The following is a 24910-nucleotide window of genomic DNA, read 5'->3' on the forward strand; positions in this document are numbered from 1 at the left end:
TGGCCATTTCTGGCAGAGAGGCAGAGTGGACAGCTGGAGGTGGTAGCTTCTAAAACTACTCTAGCGTGCATTGCCAGGGCTTGTCATCTGTACACAGTGAGAACTCCAGCAAAAGTTGTTGCGTGGCTTTACAATTTTAATCATTGACGAGGTGGCAAAACCCAGAAAAATTATACTGGCACAGCACAGCTTACCAAAGAAACCTCATTTAGGTTCTTGCATTAGGAGGGAGTACAAAGCCTTCTCCTTTATTTGATTGGTGTAAACAGCTTCACTGTTTCTAAAACCAGTCTATGATAAGGAGTCCTACACTGCTAATAGTAATTCCCACACATTGGGGTTCCTAAAGTACAGAAAATTGCCCTGCATTCTCTGTACTGGTCCGTACTGGAACCAGTGCTGTTCAATATTTTCATCAATAACATTGACAGCGAGATCGAGTGCACCCTCAGCAAGTTTGCAGACGACACCAAGCTGAGTGGTGCAGTTGACACACCAGAAGGATGGGATATCATCCAGAGGGACCTGGACAAGCTGGAGAAGGGGGCCTGTGTGAACCTCATGAGGTTCAACAAGGCCAAGTGCAGGGTCCTACACCTGGGTCGGGGCAATCCTCAGTTTCAATACAGGCTGGGGGATGATGTGATCGAGAGCAGCCCTGCGGAAAAGGACTTGGGGGTACTGATGGACAAAAAGCTGGACATGAGCCAACAATGTGCGCTCGCAGCCCAGAAGGCCAACCGTAACCTGGGCTGCATCAAAAGAAGCGTGGCCAGCAGGTCGAGGGAGGTGATTCTGCCCCTCTGCTCTGCTCTGGTGAGACCCCACCTGGAGTACTGTGTCCAGCTGTGGAGCCCTCAGCACAGGAAAGACATGGACCTGTTGGAGCGGGTCCAGAGGAGGGCCATGAAAATGATCTGAGAGCTGGAGCACGTCTCCTACAAGGACAGGCTGAGAGAGGTGGGGTTGTTCAGCCTGGAGAAGAGAAGGCTGCGGGGAGACCTTATAGCAGCCTTCCAGTACTTAAAGCGGGCCTATAGGAAAGACAGGAACAGACTTTTTAGCAGGGCCTGTAGTGACAGGACAAGGAGCAATGGTTTTAAACTAAGGGAGGGCAGATTTAGACTGGATTTAAGAAAGAAATTTTTTACAATGAGGGTGGTGAAGCACTGGAACAGGTTGCCCAGAGAGGCAGTGGAGGCCCCATCCCTGCAAACATTCAAGGTCAGGTTGGATGGGGTTCTGGGCAACCTGATCTAGTTGAAGATGACCCTGCTCTTGCAGGGGGGTTGGACTAGATGACCTTTAAAGGTCCCTTCCAATCCAGAGCATTCTATGATTCTATGATTCTATGATTTTACAGTTTTTGTAAACTTTTCTGGCATTCATTTTTAAAGACCACACACCTCAGACGTTTTCAGGATACTGGATGTTACATGCACCCATGTATGATTCAAGCCTGAGATCTGGAAAAAGGCGTTGTTCCAGTCTGCCTGCAGAATTTGCCACCGCTCTCCCATCTTTTAGAGGGGTGATTTATATGCAGATAGACCAAGACAGAGTGGCATTAGTGTTGTTGACTTCCTTGCCACTCCCTGAAGATAGAACAGCAGTTTTTACTGGAGCATGACTCCGCACTTGAGGTCTAAACCTTATTATGCTGAAATCTGGGTAAGTTTTATTTTTAAATGGTGTTCCTTTTTGCAGACTCCCTTTCCATTGCCAGAGTGAAGCTGATTATTGGTTGCAATTATTTCTGTTCTATCTGTGTGATATACACCATGACAGGTAGCAGAAACTTATCTGCATACGTTTTATAGTTCAAACACTAGAGGACACCAGTCTGCAGATCCTGTAGTAAAGAAATCAAATAGATTATGTAGTGAGCACACCGGCAGCTGAGAAGGATGCAGTGAGATTAGATATCACCATGTCTGTACTGTGGTCTTCCCATGAGTGTGGTCACTAGATCTGGGATTTTTTTGTTAATATTATTTGATTCAGCTGAACCTCTGTTTAGCCTTTTTCTTTTGACTGGAGAGTCAAATGCTGTTCCTTAATCCTCCCTCTAAACCTTTGTTGGTAGCTACTGAGTGGCGTTATTTATAGCCCAGGCAAGACTGAATGGCTTATAATAATGGTGAGTCAAGCCTATAAATCTTTATAATTATTGCCAGAACTATTGGTGCCATGTTGTGTTGTGATGCTTATACAAAAGTGCTGAGAATCTTTAATGGTTACTCATTAGCTTTCTTGTCTTTCCTCTTTACTGCCCAACTTCACTGCAATGAACACTTAAACCTTTTATATACAAAACCTTGCAAAAATTTCGTATCTAGATTAGTTCCTCCTCAGTTCCTTCACGTTAACGCTTTGGAGGGCCCTTACTGAGGCAAGCCACTTCATGTTGCTGGCACGTGAGGCACCCCGCCGACTGAAGCTGCAGGGGCGGATAGCCAGGAGCTGCAGCGCTGCTCAGCACAGCTCTGGGGCTTTCTGGGGGCCTTATGGCTAAGGCCTTTCAAGTACTGCTTGATGTGCACCTGCTTCGTGATGGACTGATCCAGTGAGGTGGTGTATTTGGTATATCCATGAAGGTATACGGCCAATGGTTTGAACTAACATTGAGGGTACTCAGTGCTTTACAGGAAACGGGGTTGCCTGTTGGTGATCTGAAATACCATTGCAATGAAGCCATCCAAATCCTCCCCGTGTCTTGCATATTTGTATCGCTAAATGGGCTACCAGCTGCATAACTATGATAAATCTTGCTAGCATGCTAACTTTGCAGCAGTTACCTCAGCAGAAGCAGCTTACCGAATTTGAATGCTGAGGGAAGAAAAAGATCATTCTCTTGGTTTTTTGGTGTTTTTGTTCTTCATTTGCAGTGCATTTGTATCAACGAGGCATTCTCTCCAGGGACAATTTGGGGCACTTGGCCAAGGGGTGTCTGTGTTTTGAGAGAGTCATGGTGACATTTGGCTGAGTCCTGAAAGTTCAAGTTGTCAAAATAGGAAGGAGCTTATTACCTACAGATTTTAACAGAAAGACTTAAATGCTTTCAAGGACCAGAGATCCAAAGGTAGAATTTCAGCATGGCTTATATGGGAATGAGCTTTGACCAGACTTTTGACTCCTGGATGAATTTCACCTAATAGCACAGAAGGCAACGGAGTCAAGGGGTAGGAAAGAATAGCTCTGAGGACAGTCTTTCTGATCCTAGAAAAGATTCCTGCCACACAGCAGCTTTGTTTAAAACAAGGAGCACCAGCATAGTGCTAGGTGCACAACAGATTGTCACAGAGGCTATTACTCTCTACAGTAAGGAAATGATTTTTTGGCCAAACTAGCTGTTCCTCCTCCAGCCTGGTAGCTGGTGGCCCTCTGCACAGACTGTTTGGCAATGGCACGTGTATACACCTGGTTGTTAAAAATGCGTCCTTAGAACATTTTTGGCTTTGGGGGGTGGTTATCTTGTGTAGCAAAGGAGACAGGCTTGCCTGGGAATGGGAGTAGGATTCCCTGGTGTCTTCAGAAATGCGAGAAGCCTTGTAGGCAGCCGGTAAGGATGTATTGCTCATACGTCCTCGGGATTAAGTGACTTAAGTAGATTTTTGGTGCCAATTAAATTTTCTTCTGACTCTAATCTCCAGGAACTGTGGGGAGATTTTGTCTTCCTCTGTAGCAAGAAGGAATTCTCCTACTCCTGTCTTCTTGCAGCTTGTTGTAGTTTGTGGGTTTTGGTCTCCTGTATGACAGAGACTAGTAGGACTCCTCAGCATGGAGTTGCCCAAGAGGTGTAAGATAAAAGCGTGTAAAATCTTGTGTGGATTAAACAGTGACTGTGTATCACCTGTCATAGCGCAAGAACAAAGGAACACCAAATTACACTATCTGGTAGCAGTCTCTAAGCCAACGAGTCCTTTTTCATACAGTGTGCATTTAGATGAAGAACCGATTGCCATGGGATGCTGTCAATACCAGCATGAGGGGAAGAAAACGCTGTGGAGGGCTATTAAATACAACGATGCTCAGAGAGTCCTGTGCTCTCTATTGTACTCTTGCACAGGCATTCCTTATGGGCTGCTGTCAGAGAGCGGATTGGGTCAGATGGTGGTTTGAGTTGATGCCATCTTTCTCTGGTTCTTCTGTCTTAAAGTTAGGAGGTGTGGTAGGGGAGAGGCTCTCTGGCTTGTACTAAGACTACCTGGCCGGAGTAGGTCGTCTAGAAAATGAGCAAACCACAATGCATGGAACACATCTTTTATTCAATAAGCAAGCAAGCACAGAAGTATAATGTGTAGTGCTTAATATTCATACAGTACTAAAAATATAAAAATAGAAATAAAATTTCACTGAAAGCATTTTCACTCACAAATATACAAGGAAAAGTGCTGTCAAGCCACATCATGCTACACCACTTGCCAGTTGCTGAACTGACAGTTAGTTTCCCAACAGAACTGAAACACTAAAAATCTGCTAGTCCTTTCTCACGGCTTTTGGTGAGCTGAATATTTGACTAGCAAAAATGGGCCTCCTGCAGCTGCGAACCTAAAAAGCATAGATGTCATTACCTAACGGAACAATAAAATAATCCTGGAGTTTTATAGTGATAGTAGCCTGCTTCAGGCTGATTGTGTACCTGTCGTAGAGAATAAAAAAAAGATACAGAAATAAACTTGAATCCTGATTATAATCCAGACCAGTCATAGCTAACAGTTACTGAAACTGTATTCTGCATGAATATTTGTGCAATACTCCCACCTGGTGGCGTATTTTTAAACTCTCTTCCTTCAGTGCTGCTGCTTCCTCTGCCTGTATATTCATCTTCCACTTAGGTCTGGAGTCCAGTAGCACAAACCGTAAACAGTGCTGAGTGCCCTTAACTTTTAGTGGAACTAGAGGATATCCAGCACCTTATCTTCTCTTACTGCATCTAATGGGTGGAATTGACATCTACTCAGGAAAGTGATATGGGTCAGAGACTGATTCCTCAAGAAAGACCCTGCACCAGATGCCTTGCTTTTAAGCCTCATTTTGAGGGACTGAATTAGAGTTGGGGGCTTAAGACGCTTCTGTTTGCTGACCTCCAGCATGGAGCTGAACTTCATCCATCAGGAAGACAGCTGTGTGCTGTCATCGATGAAAGCATGAGTGGGTTTTGGGATTAGGGTGACAATCACAGCTGTATTTCATAACAAGGCCTGTCTTGCAGAGTATGCCAGTGCACAGAACCTACTCAAGTTATACAGATAAGGGTGTGCAGAACCTAATGTGAACCCCACTTTGATCAGTTACTATTTTGGAATGGGATTTATTTATACTTGATATACCTGCTATAAAAATAAATGTGACAATTAACCCCTGAGATCATTCTAGCATACAGTTTTGGCCTGTTACTTGTTTCCCTCTGAAATAATTTTTTATTTGGTTTACGGACATTTATTTAGGTTCTAGTGAAAAGCTTTTATAAAACACATTAAATAATCAATGTGGGGCTGAAAAGGTGTACATTCTAGTTGCATATATGATACATACCTTATACGTATATAATACATTCCATAACAGCTGAATATTCTAGTATTGTCTAGGAAGTTCTTGCATGTAGACAAAGGATTAAAATACTAGAAGATAAACAGCTGTTTAGGATCAAAGATAACTGTATCTGATATGGTTTACTTAGATTGTTTTTCTTTCTTTAAATCTTGTTACACATAATAGCTACAGTAGTTTGTCCAGCAGGTAATAAATGAATGCATAAAGCACTTCTAGCTATATTTGGATATCATATGCATGCATTTTTTATAAATAAAAATCAAATGTGAGGTCACATTTTCCCATCTTCTGTTTATAAACTAAATCAAATTTCTCATTCATTGAAACAGTGAAGATGTCTTTCCATAGCCCAACTCGTCCTGAAACACAGAGAAGGAACACAAGTCAGAGAGCAGACATAACAGGACACCAAATATCTACAGTCTAATTGTGCAGGGCACGAAGTATCATCTGTGAGATGCTAATCAGTCTTAGCTTTCATTGAAAGCTCAACAAGACCTAAGGCTGTTCACTGTCTTACCCAATTCCCCTGCTACAACCCTTGCAAAGCCTTAAAATAAGTACCATACACCTTGTCATCTGCACCAGGCAAGTATTATACAGGAATAATTCAGGTTTTTGTGAGATTTTGCCCTAGCCTTAATCAGAAATTAATACAGATTTTGGTTTGGGTGTTCATTTAAAAGTGGATTTCTGGTTTCAGTACAAACTATGGCTGTTTAATAATTCCAACAGCTAACAACAATACACTTCAAAATTACTTCAGCATACACTGGCTAGAGAACGAGCCAGAAGGTACATGGAATGCAGAGTATTGAACTGATTACAGAATTCCGATTATTGAGATGTAATATTATCATTACTAATTTATATTATTTTTGTTTGAAGATAAGTTCAACAGATGAATTTATGTTTCTCAATATGGAGAGAATTATTTGTTAACTGTGAGTGCCTAGATTATATCTATAGAAGAGAACAAGTGCCATGTACCCAGTTTGTGCCATTTAAATAGTAATCTTGTACACAAGGAATAGGAAGCTTTTGGTGGATGCAATATGACACCGAACACTTTTTCCTTGTATGGAGTATTCTTCTGCCCTACTGAACCCAACTAGTAACATAACCTGATGACACTGCTGAACCCACCAGTCAAAGGCTGCAGCCCCCCTTAACTACTGTTTCACTGCAGTCCCAACATTAATTAACTCAAAAGTCAGCCAGGGTTACTTGTTGGCGAATAAGCCCCATGCAGTAACCAGACTAAGAGGCCCAATTCTCTTCTCATTTATATTGGATATAAATAAAGACAAAATCCAGGCTTGTTCAACTGGAATAAATGAAAGGAGAATTGGGACTGTGCTACTAGAGAGTTTAATCATAACAGCAAGAACAAAACTACATGCAGGGAGCTTAATTATGCATTTGATGCGTAAGAAGAATACCCATTTAATTTAATTACCATTGCTTTTATGCAGCAACTATAATTGAGTCCAAAGACAAAACTGTCTGAAACATCTACAAATTACATATGAACATGATGGTGTAGTATGTGTGGCAAGGGCCGTTTTATGAAACCAGGATTTTCCTATAACTCCTGAAAGTATGATAATGTTCTGGTTTGTTTTCAGGATCCAAAGATCAAAAGAACCTGAAACTGACTGAAAATGCATCATTTATTGTTTTCACCAAATTTCTCCTGTATCAAAAAAAAAAACCATTAAGAAAACATCTGATACTGATTTCAATTTTGCTCTGGCAACTATAATTCCATAAAGTACAGCATGAAACATAAAAGCCTGAATTTCCCTTTCAATAACAATAATAAAACATTTTCTTCCTCTGCATGGGAAAGATAAGCCTCTTATTTCTGAATCTCCCTAACAACATGTATGGACAAATGACAAGTTTTATAAAGGACATATGCAGTGGATTATCTGTAACTTTTTTTTTTACCACATGAATTGAGAGCTTGTCAAAAAGTCACCCACCTGGTTTATGATTTGAATCATGCAACTGTGTAAATTATGATGTGATAAGAGTCAAATATAAGTAACATATCTAATCATTGTTCTGCTTTCACAGCAGCTCAGGGTTATCTTCAGAGTAAAGATCAATGTGCTAAAAGAAAAAAAAATGAAGAACCAAAATAAAGCAAAATAATAAAGTAAATGTAACTAATGACAAATTAAAAAATATTTGAAACAAATTACAGTAAGCCGTCATGTTATTGCCACCATTCTTTGTCACAGAAACAAACAGAGAAGGAACAAAGCACTGTTAATGAAGCTGCATTCTGAAGTAACAAAATATTGTAAAAGCCAGAGACAGCAAACAAAAGAAATTCAAAATAAGGATATTTTTAATAAAAAGCACACAGTGAACAAATGACAAAATATTACATTAACTGCTGTAGCTCCCTTCCTTCTTTATTACAAAATGGAGGCTTCTTTTTGAAAGATTTGTAGACAGTATAAATAAGAGGCTCTGACCCTTGACTGGGGGTTTGCAGGCTCCACTACAGAACAATGAACACTAACACCATGTACAGAACGGTGCATGCAGCACAAGTGGGTATCACCCTGTTTATCTGGATGGAGGTGAACTGGCCAGCAGAGACAGTAGTTGACCTTTCTGCCTGTGGAAGGTCTCACCAGCAGCTCTGTTCTCTTCTCTTGTATTACAACCTCACCTTTCTTTCACAACCGCCTTTCTGGCTTTCACTGGACAAGGAGGGGAGATTTGGGCTGTGCAAAGCCATGTAGCAGTGCTGCTGCTCCACAGATCTCCAGATCGTGGAGGTTAGGAACAAACCTAGGGTTTTGTGTTACTTCATGCAAGTCAATGGAGGAGAACACAGCTCTGTTGTTTGTGAAACCTTGCACTGACACAGAACACTTTAATCAAGGCCCTCAGGATGTCTTACCAAACTCATTATTTTGTGATCTTGTCTTCATAGCAGAGAAGTGGGTTGGTAATCAGTTAGGCAACATGCCATAAAATCCTACTGCAAATGAGATGGTCTGTTGTTTTCACACAAGATACAAGTTGTATTACATGCTGAATTTTCAGTTTGAAGTAGTAAGGGGAGGTAGGATGGGACCTTGAAAGCAAGATAACTAAGAGCAGGAAAACACACCATTCAGCGGAGACTCTACCAGAAACTACAAACTCCTTTGTCTTCACCAGAATTTTACCTCAAGCCAGCAAACTTGAGATATTTATTTCAAGAAGTCATCATTTACCATAAGTGAACTGGGGCAAAAAGAGGTGCCGTATCACAGTTATGATGGAGAACTGCCCATAGGAATCTGGTTTCCAGGTCCTACTGTAATAACTGGAGTCTATAGCCCCTCCATAACATACTAAGAGCCCTTCCATACCAGGTGTGCAAAGTCACAGATAAAAGCAAGGAGGTGTGAGCAATGGCTTTTTTCCAAGTATGACATTCTGAAATGTTTGTGCCAACATACAAACAGGACAAGTTATCCTGGGTCAGTTACTCTGACGATAGTCTGAGCTGAGTAATGGAAAACTTGCATAAGGCTCTGCCAAGAAAGACACAAAGGTAGTATAGAATACCAGTGAACCTGCTTTCATGGGAAAGCAAACTTGCTCTCAAACAAACCTGACTGAGTGTTGGTAAGATTACGGTTTGACTGATTAAAGGTGAATGCAAAGATACAATAGACTTGTGCAAGGCATGTGATTTTAGTGTTTTTTATTAGAACTATAAAATGTCAACAAAATGCATGATAAATGAATAAACAACTGGCTAACTCAAAATTAGTAGTCAAGGACTGACTATATTCGGTATTTTTATCAGAGATTTGAAAATAATTATAAAAGTTACAGCTGATAAAATCTGCAGATAACAAGAAGGTTGGCTGAGAGAGGTAGTATGGAAAGAGCTCCTACACAGAAATGTAAGAACAAAGTATTCAGGTCATGCTCCCTGAGAAAGGGACAAGAACCTGCAAATTAGTTCCTCTGAAAAGACTTTGTGGTCATGATAAATGACACATGCTTCATGTATGATGCTGTAGCAAAAAGTGCTAATGTGGCCACAGATGGACAAACAAGGGAGATGGGGAGAGAAAGTTCCAGTTAAAACTGGATTAAATCAGTGGATCAAGTGATTTTATGTCTGGATAAGGCATTTGTGAGGCTGACACAGGAATTCTCCATCTTGATCTTATGCCCTCATTTTTAAAAAGAATTGTTAAGTGCTGTAAAGCAGCCTACAGAAAATAATTTGAGGGAGACTTACTGAGGTCACTCTTTTATGCTTATCAGAAGGAAGACTGAGAAAGGACTTCATTTCTTGACATTATCAAAGGGCAGATATATCAGCAGTTTAAAGGGCACTTCAGGTTCCAAGAGAAAGACCTCACCAGAATAAACATCTAGAAGCTAAACACATTTTAAACAGCTGAGGTAGACAATGACAAGAAAACGCTCAAAGGAAAACTACAGCTCCTTGTCATTTGGTGCCTTCAAATTAGAATTATCTGCTATTGTAGAAAATCTGGTATATTTAAACACAAGGGCTTAGGCCAGGATAAACTGCATTAAGTTGTGTGGGCTTTGACATGCCAAAGGTCAGAAGTGATGCAGTCTTCTCAGCATTCATAGCTCAATCCATTGAAGTAAGCCAAAGACTCTCTGTACAGAGTGGTTTGCATGGTGTTGAATATACACTGTTGATTATGGATGTTTCCATCCTTTTTAGTCACTTCTACCTAACTTTATTTCAAAACAAACCAACCCCAAAATTGCACCAACAGTCAGTTTCCTCCCATCATTTACACAGCAATATTTTGCCAACTTCTTAACACATCCTGGAGGTTACCAAGTTGTCAGTTGCTTCTTGCAACTTCCACAATAAGAGTTTTACTGTGGGTTTTAAACATACCCCTGCCAACAGGAAGTGCTTCTGCATTACAGCACTGATCAATGAGTTGATGGCAGTGTTCCATCATGGATTCCAACTGTGCTTTGTCATAAGAAACTCCTAAGAACCTCACCAGTTGCTCAACCATTGTTGCTAGGTCCTGTAAGAGAATATTTTAAAATAGTTTATTTCACAATATTTTAAATGACCTTTTTAATGAGTTTAAATATTTCAAAATAGTTATATTCTGATGAGTGGGAAAAATACAAATGCAGAAGTTGTAGAAACACCCTTGTCTTAAAATTTTGCCACCTTCCAATTTGCTGAAAATAAACACACTCCAAGCAATTAGGGTAAGACAGGTCAGCAGAGAACACGGTCATGTAAGCTCGCCTCTTCAAGTATTAGAATGGGGAACTGCAAAGTAATTGTGATGCTTCCCACCTGAGACAACACCACATCCTTAACTGATCACTTTGGAATACGAGTGTATTTTGGAGGAATTAAAACTTACTTTGATTTTGATCTTGGTGAAATAAATGACTACAAATGTTAGAACAGCCCTTCCTTCATTGTTAGCTTCTGAGACTGCATTCATGTAGATGGAAAGAATCTAGTGACATGGCCTCTGAGAATAAGCAGTCATTTATTTATATATCCAGAACTCCAGGGTTCCTCAGGATGAGTAAGACTTCTGGAGTTGCAAGGACAAAACAGCAATGTTTATCAGGAAGCAGAAAGATACTGTGAGGCCACCAGCTTTCAGCAACATCCATCAGTGAGCACAGCTAGGAATATACCATTATTCAAAACCATGGGTCTGAAATAATTTCTACTAAACTTTTAAAACTATTCTGATAGTATTACATCTTCTTTTAGCACCCCACTCCATCGGACAGCTCAGTAAAGCTGAAATAATTTACTCAGCTTTATTGAGTTCTACCCTGATTTTGCCTTTTTGTAGGTTTAGAGATAGGAGCTGGGTTTTTCTTATGTTTGCTATGTTTCCTATGTTTCCTCTGTTTCCTTTTCCAGTCAGATAAACATTTTGAAGTATTTTCATTAATTCTCAAAAATATGTTATTGCAAGAGGAAATGGAAACCAATGTTCTATGTAGTATTTCCAATAAATATCTGATTACAAATAGGTTTTTTAGGATTTATTAGCCAGCATACTGTAAGGACCCAATAATTATGTTCACCTTATGCTACATGATCATCACTAATTGTTTTCAACATTGTTTCACAGAAGACAGTAAGAACAACCAAATGATTAGAATAAATGCCAAATATATAGGACAAAACACTGATGATATACTTTTTTTCCTCATTGATACAGCACACATGGCAAGACATTTCTTTTAAATGAATGCCCAGGGCTGAGTGTAGAAAGCACTGAACCGTTACACATCTCTGCCTTCTCTGCAAGTAGTTTAGTGCCTATGGAGGCAGGCAGATTTCCGAGTAAATTACTAGGTTTATGAAAGTGCTGAAAGTCCATAGAAACTATTGAATGTCAGTGCTTTAAAAACGGTATCAGACATTAGGGAGCCCAATATGGATATAAGAAGCAAATTTTGTACTTTATGTATTTTAAACACTATGATGCTAAACATAATTAAAATACCTTTTTGCTACATCTAACCTACCTTATGCATATCTTCATACTTGAGAAAAAGTACATTGGCATCCATGTGATGTTCCCAAAACTCTTGCACATGTTCAAACCACGAACCATATCCTACTACAAAGACATTATGATTGGCATGAGGAAAATGAACACTTTTGTTATTAAGCTGTTTCCAAAAGGAAAAAAAGGAGAAAAATAAATTAACTGGAGTGGTTCATAGCCCCAGGAGAACAATGTCTGGTTTTGACCCATTGCCACGCACAGCAAGGAACTTAATTAAAAAAGGGGGTTTTTAATCAGTTTGGAATATTCAAAAGAACTAACTTACCATAAAGATAAAATGTTCAACTGAAAATGCCACCATATTTCATGGTGGACCTCTTGGAGCTCAGTATTAATAACACCTGACTATTCAAAGCCGTTTATAAACAGTCTTGAATGAGCCAAATGAGCCAAAATAAAAATTACATGGATAGCTTTGCAGAAGGTAAATTTCCAGTGGCTCCAACCTGTGTGAATTCCTGCAATTAACATATCACACTGCAGCTTCCTTCACTTAGAAGCTAGATACAGCATTCGTGGGAAGTTCCACAGAGCAACCTCTATTACGGACAAATAATTGCTAACAACCATTGTCCTTTCTTAATTAAACGAGTATTGAGGAAACAGACCTATAAAGATGCTTCATGGTCATTTCCAAAAACGTAAAATGTACTAAAAGAATATTCTATTTATCATTACATCTTTTGCCCCTGCGCTAAAATCTAAGACCTATTCTCTTCTATTGTTATTTTCTGAACACCTCCACACAACTTCTGTAGATATGCCAGAACACAGTTTCAGTTATACTGTTATCAGTTATCTCAATTACACAATAAATCCAGACTACAAAGAGATGCTCATGAGGTGTTGAGTGCTCCCGAAAGCTTACAGTGAAGTGATGGGGTACTTCCCATATATCACAAGTTCTGAGCAGGCCCAGCGTGCAGGGTTACCAGTGATGAAAAGCTTATGCCTCCTACCTCCTGCGTGCCACCAGCAGCTTGTCTTCAGTTCCCCATATCTGCTGCGTGGGGTTTAGGACTTGAAGAGAAGCTGGGGTGCTACACTGGTAGGGCCTGTGCTCCCAACACTGCTGAGGCAGTGGTTACTGGAAGTCTTAACCCTCCACCCCAAACTTTCCTCCTTCGTTTTTCACTTCTCCAAAGTCCACATTTTCACTGATTTCAGTGCACTGATTTCAGTCAATTTATGTGTGTCTAGCAGAGGTTCAGACACCACTATTTATTATCTAGAGAATGTCTTTTGCTGCCAATATTACCAGAAAGACAATCCAAACAGAAATGCATTCTGCATATTTCTTTGTTACCAGTGATAAGTTCCCCCATAAGTACTTTAGATAATCAAGGCAGGAGTTAAGCAAATATGGTCAGCCGTTTTCACATTCTTTCCCAATTTTTTTTTTTGGTCAATTTTATCTTTTCAGCAAAGCAGCTATAGAAAAATATGAAACTTCTTAGTTTTGTATTTTGAAGCCACCTTTTCCCTTTGAAAAATAATTGTTTAATTTTGGTAACTGGAACATTTTCAGTGGACAAAGAGGTCAGTTTCATAGGAAAATTATCTTAATCAGCTGACTCATTTTCAATTTTTATAAAAGTATTGGAAAAATTCCATTTTTGTAATTCCCATTCCATACAGCCCTAAAGAAATTCATGCATGAAACTAACACAGCAGTCAAGCAAAAAGCATTCCTAGCTGCTCTTAATGGTACAGGGCAAGAATCTATTAAGATTATGTTAGCAGAGTTTACCTATGCTTTATGTAAGAAACTCCCTTAAGCTTTAGAGGATAATGCCAAAGAACTAGCACATTCAAGACTAATCCCTATTCAAGTGTATGCTTTCAAATAATATAGCTAACATGCACTGAATTTGTTTCAAGATGGTCAGGTATAAGGAGGGGTAAAAAGAGTGGGATTGTGTCATTTGGGTTCAGTGCTTCTCTCTCTAGCAGTACTTTGACTTCTCACAAAGGGTTTTTTTGCCGCTGCATTGCTTCCATGAGATGCAAACATTTAGCTAAATGCTAAATTTCCTGTATTACAAAACACTCCATTCGCACAATTACGGACACAGAACATGCTGTGATGTTTTACTGACTCTGGGAGGTTGTGATAAACCAGCTAGCTGCTACAAGATGAAGATATAAATAACCTTTGGGATACTTATATGAAGAATACAGAACCTTCCTCCTATCTTAGAAGACTGTCTGAGGTGTCTTTCATATGTCTCCAGTCTAGAAGTTCCTGATCATGGGCTACAGACAAACATCCCATTCTCAGGGAATGCAAAAGAAAAAGCTGAAGGTGGGCTGGAGTGGAAGGAGAGCATTTACCCTCCCTGCACAAACTTGCAGGAGAAAGTAGGAAAGGTTTTTAAGGCTTGTTAAATAACCTCCACTGGTAGGCTTTTACTTTTTTCTTCCCTTTAGTATTATATAGCTCCTCTACCATCAACTCCTCCAAATACTAGTTTGAAGGAAAGTTTGCTGGAAAGTTCGCTGGATCTAGAGGAGATCGTGCTCTCAGAGCACAAGGTACCTGGTGAATTCTTAGTCTCACATTAAGGTATCATAGAGAAGATTTTGTAGAGAAATAGAAGGTGGTAAAAAATTTTTCTCTTCCTAGCTAGAAAGTGTGGCAATCCATTGGCAAAAAGCCCAGTGGCAGCCAGTTATGCGAGAACATCGGGCTCGTCCTCCCTGTAAGTTTACTGAGCTAGTGCAATGGAGCTACTTAAGGCAGTGCAGTCTGAGTAGGAACACAGTGGGTGGGTGTGTCATGAAACAGCCCTCGCTCAAAGGAGTTACTGGGTGAGCAGCTGATGAGTTGTTGTAAAGCAGGTTATTATATTCTCATTATAAAGGTGTATTTTTCAGACAGTAGCAGCCTGCAACTGCCTTCTTACAAGGGATCACTTCGACTTACTGATGTACTCCAATCTCACGCAAACCAGCGATTTTTGTGCGTTAACTGGTATTTCACAAGGGACAAACCTTAAGTTTTTAGATGAAATAAAAATATTAAAGGAATTACCAGGGAAAAAAAACCTTGAGGAACAAAAAGACTCTTGAGAAGTAGCTAACAGTGAGGTACAACTGAAATCAAATGATGCTGGGAGTATTTACCACTTTTCACAAGGTACCTGATACCTTGCAAACTGAGTTTTAGAAGAGTAGACCAGAGTTTTGCCTGAGCTAAGTGGAACACTGCTGAGCCCATGGGGTCAAAGATTGTAAGGCAATTATTTACAAGGCATGGCCATAGTTTGCATGGACAAATCTAAGTCCACGCAGCACTATCTGTAGCAACCTCCTCGCTGTATATGCAAAACAAATGCACCTTTATCCAGTTCATTTCTGTACTTGCAGAAGGAATGCAGAGATGAAAATAAATGTGTAACAGCGTGTGCAGAGAGAACAGCTCCTTACACTTGTCATTCATAAACCTTCTGCAGAACTCCTGAAATGTTCCTCTGTAGCTCATGGTCCTTAGGGAGCGGTGAAACTGGTAATAAGACACCACCAGGTCTTTGGGGTTGCGAGCCATGTATATTACCTATGACGAGGGGGGGGAAAAAAAAATCATCTTAATGAAAGCTTTTGCCCACCCCGTTTCCCAAAGCACTTAAACAACTGCTGCCAATATACTTAAACAAACATGATTTCATTTCATTTTTACCTTTGAATTGCCATTATGGAGGTCCGAAGGCAAAAACCGATATGGTAGATGGCTTTTTATGAGGCGAGGAGATGTCAGTTCCTAAAATAAAGCAGACAAACATTTCTTATTGTGCATTAGTTTTTGGCACATCCTGAGCTGTCCTGAACTGTCATACTTGAAGCCCTTTACTATACTGAGTCACATTCACAAATTCACTTCTTAAATTAATAGGGGTCTGGGTCTAGAAATTAGGTCAGGGAGTTACATCTGTTTTTTAAATATCGAAAGGCTGGATAACGTGTTGGGGATTTTTGTTGGGTTTTTCCACCCTTTGTTTTCAAAGTACTTCCATTTGTAGGACCTTCTCAGGAAGAGAGTGTAACAGTTGAAGATTCTTAGTATCAAACTAACTTTTTTTCGAGTGATGCTTCCACTAAGATTCCTTGAAAAAGTATTAGAAGCTCTGAAAACCCTACCCCTAACTTCTTCACTCTTTTTACTCTTGCAATGTATTTTATCCTCAGAATTAGGCCCAGACAATCCAAAGGTTTATCTGAGTGTGTGAACATCTTTCAAACAGATTATTTTTCTATAATTTGAGACAAAATTGTCTTATGACACAAATCATCTTCCAGTAGTTAAAAACTGCATAAATCCATATTGGATCAAGTTCCTAGCACATAGTATAGGTAACAACGTGCAATCTCAAACTAAACCTCTCACTATTGCCACCACTTATTTGAATCAAGGTAGCACTGATGTCTCATCGGACTAGGCGTCACACAGATGAAAGAAAAGCAACCTCTGACCCCTAAATACTCTCAGCCTAAGGTAGGCTGATGCTGCACTTGTCATTGACCAGAAGCAGCTTAAATCTATCCGTGCCAGCCTTAGGTAGCTCAATTCAACAAGCACTGTAGCTGTTATAGGATGGAGCCCAGTATTTTGCCTAATCATTCCAAGATATGCCTATATCAGAAGTAGTTACAGCAATGACAAGATCACACTTATATGCCATGCCACTAGTTTCTGAGTGATTCTTAATAGTGTGGAAGTAATTTCATGCAGAATATTCCAAACTCCTCAAAATACACCAACAGAGTCTATAGATCCACAGATCCTGGGTATCTAAGGATTTAGATGTGTAAATACAGAGCCGTGGGTCTACAGATCCATAGATCTCTGTATTTGTAGTTCCTCTTTTGCAAATTCAGGGAAGGGATCAAAGCAAATTTGCCTCATTTGGGCAGCTTCTGTTTACATAGGCAAGGGAGGCCTGGAACTTTTATTCAGAAAACCCACTGCCAAGATATTTAGGACATGGAGAAACATCTAAAGCATTAAATAGAGTATAATAAAAGCAATTTAAAATAACCTAATAATACTCTGAATCATTCCAACAAACTGAGCAAGTCCAGTGATGAAAAGGACAAGGACACAGGATGAAATAAAGTGATAAATATGGAACCGAGGAAAAAGATATCTAAATGCTGAAAGACTTTCTTTGCAATAAATTGTACCTTGATGATGTCCAGACCAGGCTGAGGGTACTCTAGGACTGGAAGTTGTTCATCTATATTCATTAGTCCAATCTCATCTGGATCAGCTCCCTGACTCACTAGATATACCACTTCCTGTAGCAAGCCTGTGCCTGCATAAACCAAACAATGAAAGAGAACAGATTGTATTACAGTTCTTATCTAAACAGAAGCATATGAAGGGAGACTTAGACATAGAAATAATGGTAACTTTTGTCCTTAACAGTCTGCTGTGAACTAAGTCTGTAACTGCTGCTTTAACGTAGGATGTCTGCTCCCTTAGTGTTATTTTAAGCACGTGAAGATCTCCTGTCATGTAAAAGACCTGAGATTTTTCTTCAGTAATAATTTAAATACATTTCTGTCTCCCAATCATTTTACCTGTGAATTGGAAAGCATTTAAAAAAGTTTTTCTACTGTGAACATTACCTAGGCAAATACTACTATTTCCATTTTAGCAATGAAAAAAGTGAGGCAGACAGAGATCATCCAAGTTTGCAAAATGCATTAGCGGCTGTACTGGGAGACTGCCAGTGTCCTCTGTTCTAAATTGTAGGCAATTCTACTGTTATGCAATGATTTGAGAGTCTATTTATACCTCCACGTTATGGACTGGATAAACCACTGAATGCATCAATGCATAGCGAGTTAGTCATATGCTTTAGAGGCCCCAATTACGTATCTCTCTTCAGTCCGAGGACATTTACAAAACAACCATTAGATATTATAGCCTTAATGACTGTGCTTTGGAAAATTAATAGGTATTCTAAATAGAAGTTTGAACAGGGAAACTATTTCAAATGACTTTACCTTCAGGCAGGTAGGAAACCCTCAAAACAGGCAAACAAAGGTTCAGAGATATTTGACAGAGGCTTATGAAGAGAAAGGCACAGGCTTTGGTGAGATGGAGGAACAGAATGAGGAGGGATCAAAGTAAGCTAGCACGGAAGGGACCCCACAGTTTAGATGACAAGTCACACAGGCATGGGACATCCTGGATACTGTGACAGATTGACCAATTATTTAAGAGTTGTGAGGGGTAAGGAAGATGAGACTGGGATTTATTCTCTCTTGTGTTGCCTAAAGGAACAAGCAATTGTTCCAGAACTCTTTACAAAGCCCAAGCCTGCCTCAACATCCCATGTCCTTGGAAAGATGAGCTGCAAACTGAGATCATGCCTTTTGTTCCCTTTTTAACCTGAAAATAACTTGTAAGTTGCAAGTAACTTGTAACAATCACCAGTTAATTCATGTTAACTAGCATGACTGTACACGCTAACAGACACATTTTGTACAAATTCTGTATGTTGTTCCAACACTAAGAAAACCAGTATATCATTAATCAGTTTTTTTTTTATCTGAGCTAGGAAGAGTTAAAAAAGCTGATGTACTTTAGAGGCTCATTAGAGTGAACACAGTCAGGATGCAACATGAAAGAACACACATCTCCAAGAATTGCTTTGGAGAGTAAGTACTTTAAGATTCCTCTGTTTCCTGACTGATTGGTGGGTAAATTAAAATGGCTTGGAAAAACAGAAACTTTTACATTATCATCACCCACAGAGACAGCTGTCACAGACTTAATACACACTTGCCCTTAAGGCTGTTCGCTCTGCATTTTTAAGTCCAAGCATATATTTTATACATTAAAATTAACATACATATGGTACTTCAGTATCAGTCCTTGTGACTCTGAATGAGCACAACCCTTGTTTCTCATTAAATATTTATTCTGACAGGAGACACCCTGGTTCTCCATAATTTATTTCTGTATTTCCAATTCTGCCTGCAAACAAAAATGCTATTAAAGCAACCTTGTTCCATGAAAGGAAAAGGAATAACTGCATGGGGATAAACAACACCACCAGGACTTTCTAATTTTTTGTTACTCAGCTGCTCTCTAGGCAAAAAGAAGCCATCTCCATTGTGCCTCTGAATACAGAAGGGCCGCAGAGTTGAAGCAGAACTATGCTGAAACTTCAGGAGAGCAGCACATTCCCTACCAGCTCTCCACAGAGTCCACCAGATAAGTAGGAGGTGAGGGCCAGGGAGCACAGCCCCCATGGCCTTACCTAGTTCTCCTCAGACCCGTGGCCATGCGCTAGACTTGGCTTGATTGCTAGCAGATCCATGGAGCACTGCAGAGATAGGAAATGACATATTAATGTAGGAGGCATGGAGAAGAAGGGTTCCGATTCAGAAGGAAGTGGGCCTTTGGAAGCTCAGAAGTCTTCATCTAAATGTGCTTCCATCAAAAACAGTGATTCATTGAAAGAGTAATGGTGGGCACATGGCAGGTACTCAAGGCAGAAAATTAAGTGTCTCCAAGTACAGGTTCTTTAAAACAGTGCTTTAAATCTCTGAACCTCAGTGCTAATTATTAGCATGCACATACACAAATTACTGTAGTTATGTATGCAGTGCTGCACATATTCCAGCATCCTATTCCAATTCACACAGCAAACAGTATTTCTGCAATATCTTCTACAAAGGGGAGGACTGCAAGCTGATAGTTTAGACGTCTGGCTTCTGGCCATCCAGCAGGTTAAAATTTCTCCTACCGACACCTGCAGTAGGACCACTGATCCTGAATTCTCCCACCCACGATCTCTGTGCTAGTTTTCACTTTTGTCATCCACTATATTGGCCTGATTTTCTTCCACATTAGCACTCAAGTTACTTTTCTTAGGATTTTCAGGGTCTTAATGCAAATGAAAACTAGAGATTTAACTTTTGAGGGAACTGTGATTTTTTAACTTGTCACCCTTAATCAATTATCATTTCTCACACACACATTCTTAAGAGCCCCATATAAAAAATTATCAGACCTGATCTCCCATTTTAAAAAAAATCTAAACCACCACATGCTTATTTGTTTAAAAAGAAAAAAAAATAGCTAAAAGCCTTTATATATATAATTAGATATACATAATCTCCTCACATCTCTACTAGGATTAAAAACAACTCAAATTAAATTACAGATATCAACAGAGTTGAATGTTCTTTTAGTTTAGAAATGATGGCTTAACCTAGCAACAGACAAATGGCAGCCCAGATTCCAGACCTAGCTGCTAAGGTAAGATTCTCTAGCCCCTGGGAACACCAGCTGGCTGGAAAGCCAAACAAACTGGGGTACTGTACCTATGCATGTGATGAGACGCCCAGGCATAAACTGGGGCTAGCAGAATTTATTAAATTTGCCACTGTGGGAGGTGAACGTGAGTCTTCTGCTGTAGCCCCTGATTCCCCATCTGCATATAAAGTATACAGAAATTGGCCATTTGAACCAACTAACTTAAACTGATGTCTGTGGAGATGTGTGAGAACCATCATTTTACAGGTGAAAGCTACAGTAAATTGCTGAAACTGAGATTTTCAAAGGAGATTATAGGAATAATCTCTGATAATCCCAGTCTATCACAAAATTTGGCCAGATCTAAATGCCACAGAAACTTTCTTAGTAAAAGGGACAATGATGATACTTATTGGAGAGAAGAAAAATATGAAGGAAGCTAAAGAAAAAAAAAAAAAAAGAAGGTGCAGAGCTTAACCTTTATACTCCCTAGATTTCTGTCCTGGCTGCCAACAATGATTTATTGTCACTTGAGGGTTACTCACTTTTTAAGTGAAATTAAAGGATTAGGTCACCAAGTGGAAAAGCTAGCATGTATGCATATGAAGCCAAGGTTTTTCTTGGAGACAATCAGTAGATCTTGTGTATCTCTAGTATTGTCCATAATTTTTTCCTTGCGTTGCTGAATGCATGCACATGTATGTGCATGCCTTACTTGGGATGGTACAGAAAGAGTAAATAGTCACTGACAAACAAGATTAATCTGTCAGCCTTTGGGCATGAGGCACCAGATGCAACATTAAGTACCCAGCAATTCCACGCTTCCTTCTTCCAGCTGCAGCAGATCCATATTTTATCCTGGAGGAAGCCTGCCTGGCCCTGCTACCTCCAAGGTCATATTGCCAAACAGATGTGGAATTCATTTATATTTATCCAATTCCAACTAAAATGGAGCCAGTCAACATCTGAGGAACTTCAGTGCACTGTACCTGAGAAATGCTCTTCTGTTACATCAATACAACGCCTCAGGAGAAAACAGTGTGTTCCAGTTTATCACACAATATCTGGAAAGAGATGGGACGGGAAACAGCATTGATAAGCTACTGCCAGAACTTGCAGGTTTTTAGGAGAGCCTTTTAAAGTATCTGTGAACCTGCATTTCTACGCTGCATAAGGGCATGCGCAAAAGCAGCCCAAATCACAGCAGTCTGAAAGTGTGCTAGCTGGACTGCACTGTCCTTTTCTGTGGTGCCTAACAATGCACAGAAATCAGGACTAGTTAAGAATCCTATCACCCCTACAGCAGCCCCTATGATGAACGGCAATGCTTCATTTGTACCCTTTTTCATGGCCAATGCCTCAGCAACAATAACAAAGTCAGTTCATGGCCATACTGCCTCTGCTTATCAGGTAAGTGTAACTGCTACAGCAGCAACCAGACGGCATAGCAAGACAGCCAAAACTTTGAAACACCACAGATACTCCTTTCTGTTTCTATGCATTAGATGCCTTTTGACATCAAATTTAAGTCTCTGTAGGAGGGAGAAATATTCTTTAGTGCAGCTGTTCTCTGGCTCCTCTCACTACTTTCTGGCCACTGGACCTCACAGATTTGTTCAAAGTGAAGTGGCAGATACAAAAACATAAAATTTCCTGTGAAATTTTGCTTCCCTACATGGAATCTAATGTAGTTTATTTCAACTTTCTCCCCTCCATATCAGCTAACATGGGGAAAACCTGCAGCTCAAGGATGCAAAGGTCTTTGCTATACTCCTTTTATTCACCCCTTGTTTGGAAACAATAAAATAAAGAAATACTAATATTAGTATTAACAGTCTTCTAGCACTCCCAGTTAGTTGCACTTTGTTTGATCTACCAATGCTTGATCAAGTTTCAGCTAATACAATGCAACAGACCCATTATGATTCATAACTTTTTTATAGCATTGGTAGATGTAAGTGCTCATTAAAAATGAGGGCTGCTAAAGCTGTCAGATTGGCCTAGCAAGTGCTGTAAAGCATTTTCCACATAGTTTGTCTAATTGCTGCAAGCTTATTCCCCTTTCACCAATTTCAGTGTATATCTGCAGGTAAGTATGACAGATTCATCTTCACCCTGCAATAGTGGAAGGAAAATTAGATTTTTCCATTAGAAGAAAACAATTTCCAAACCATAAAAATATCTCCTCTTGAGGTCTGTATGTTCTAGGTCTCCTACATCTTGGAATTCCAACTGGCTTAAGAATAGGGATTTTCATTATCAATTAGGGTTTTAATAATAAAAATAAAGTATACAGCTTGATACTATATTTTGCAATTCTTCTGTTGCTAGGATTCAGAATAAAGGCTGAAACTGTGATATATTGCCAATATTTTTGACTGTCCAATTAAATATGTATTAGAGGGCCCGATTTTCAGAAAGGACTGAATACTCATCCTCTAAGATTAATGCCCCTTTTACATGGCCTGAATGCCCCTAAATTCAATAGTGACCAGCCAAGGGAGTCTGTGGAACATGAGGAAACCGAATCCAGATCTTCTGAAACTGATGGCAAGGCTTAAATAAGATCAGACTTAAAAGAAGTGTTAACTGCATGATTTCCAGTAACATTCAGTAAGCAGGGTCTTGGCTTTTTAGACTGATCAATCAGTTTATTTTTCTCTTGCAGCTACTGGCTTTTAAAACATAGGCTATATTCTGCTTGTCTTTCACTAGACTTACATAACAGAACACAGAAACCGGTCCATTAGGTCTGACCTGTGTTTCAAATGTGTTTCACCAGAGGCTATAAGCAGCAAACTATGAAAACCGTATTCTATTTAGGACTAAAGTGTACCTTCTATTTGGTAAAAAAGCTGTCACTGAAGTGTTTACACACATGTATTACCCATAGCATTATTGCTACTATGTATAATACAGTACCCTAAAGGACTGCTTTAATAAACTGGTTATAAAACAGTGTTATTTTCAGCTAATGCATTAGTACTATTTTAAAAAAATGGCCTGAGTCCTAATTCTCCTTTATATTAGCACACTAACTACTTAATAGAGGACAGGATAAAAAGTGCAGAATCGACCACAGTGCATCTCAGACCAGGCACCAACTGTTGAGGCATCTCCACTTCCATACAGCACGGCAGGCGATGCAGTATGTTTCACACCTAACACCAACAGAAGCAGCTTGGAGAAGAAGGCCTACTGACACTTTGGAGCATGCTGGATCCTAACACTGGAGCAACACTAATAAATAAAACACACCAGAGCCTGTTCTCTGGGAGGACACGTGGGACAGCAGAACCCACATCCACAGAGATCAATTTCCCAAAGCAAGGCAGCTTCATCCATAGCTTCTCGGGAACAGTCCCTGGCTCCAGCTATCTCCCACACCATGCTGGGGAGCACACTGTCTGGGGCACAGCAAAACTGTCAGGGAACTGCTGGCAAGGAAATAGCATGGATGACAGCCTGTCGGAGCCTCTGTCACAGTTATGTTTACTGGTGAAGCAGATAACTGGATTGTCTATGTTGCCTACTTTAGACTTTATAAAATCAGAAGAAAAATAGCTCAAGAGTCACATACTCCCCAACCATTGCATCTAACGCACAGCTACCCCAACCTGTCCCAGCAGGCAAGGGTCCACAAGGCAAAGGCCTCTTGTTGAGGACAGCTGGGGCAAAAAGTGTTTCTTTTCTATCCCTCTTAATAAGCCTCACATGCACTGCAGCAAGGACTGGGTAAGTAGTATACTAACGGTCCTAAGCACCAAGTCAGGTCCACAGATTGCTCAAAATCTAGGGATTAAAAACAACAAACCACCAGTTTGTCTTTATTTGCCTTCCGATTGATAAGTCATGATTTGTGTCTTCATGCTTGTCTCCACATCCATATTTTCATTATATCTAGGTGTCCCGGATTTTGTTACAAGTCCTTCTCTGACAGCTGATAGTGGCTGGTAGCTGATACTTCTTGGTATCCGATATTCAAAGGGAAAAGTATTTTACTCTCCTCTTTAAGCTTTAGCTGGGCTGGTAAAATACATCCATGTCTATGGATGCTCATCATGTCTGCACCAGATGTCATCACCAATGGAGCAGTTTGCATGAAGTTACTCCAATTCACTTAAAATTAAATCAGCCAAAATAGCTTAAGGAGTTTCTATTTTTGGCATCAACACACCTAGCAAATTTTGCCTGGGACAAACTAGAATGCATTCACACAAAATACTCTGCAGGTGGTTCTTTAAGAGTGTCACAGTCAAACCCCAGCCAGTAACTAAGCCCCACACAGATGCTCCCTCACTCCCTCCTGGGGGGAGAGAATCAGAAGGGTAAAAGTGAGAGAACTCATGGGTTGAGATAAAGACAGTTTAATAGGTAAAGCAAAAGCCGCGTGCTCAAGCAAAGCAAAACAAGGAATTCATTCACTGCTTCCCATGGGCAGGCAGGTGTTCAGCCATCTCCAGAAAAGCAGGGCTCTCACACGTAATGCTTACAGGAA

At 40.0% G+C, this 24910-nt stretch overlaps 1 protein-coding gene across 4 annotated transcripts in view; it reads right to left on the bottom strand.

The window, feature by feature from the left end:
* Positions 1-4267: 4267 nt before the first annotated feature.
* SULT4A1 (sulfotransferase family 4A member 1) overlaps positions 4268-24910 on the bottom strand; it is a 30403-nt gene continuing 9760 nt past the window's right edge. Inside the window, exons 2-8 of one of the 4 annotated variants that reach the window (XR_012776446.1) lie at positions 17322-17452; positions 15820-15900; positions 15570-15696; positions 12097-12191; positions 10469-10607; positions 7545-7674; positions 4268-5915 (exon numbers count right to left, since the gene is read on the bottom strand). Coding sequence is in view for 3 of the 4 variants with exons in the window: in XM_075507170.1 (XP_075363285.1) it covers positions 5803-5915; positions 10469-10607; positions 12097-12191; positions 15570-15696; positions 15820-15900; positions 17322-17452 (686 nt within the window). In the remaining variant the exon portion in view is untranslated. Of the gene's footprint in view, positions 5916-7544; positions 7675-7837; positions 10608-12092; positions 12192-15569; positions 15697-15819; positions 15901-17321; positions 17453-24910 lie in introns of those variants that run through there. The other 3 variants (XM_075507170.1, XM_075507156.1, XM_075507148.1) reach the window with 3 other exon arrangements.

Source organism: Mycteria americana, chromosome 1 (assembly GCF_035582795.1).
Source record: "Mycteria americana isolate JAX WOST 10 ecotype Jacksonville Zoo and Gardens chromosome 1, USCA_MyAme_1.0, whole genome shotgun sequence".
Lineage (NCBI taxonomy): Eukaryota > Metazoa > Chordata > Aves > Ciconiiformes > Ciconiidae > Mycteria > Mycteria americana.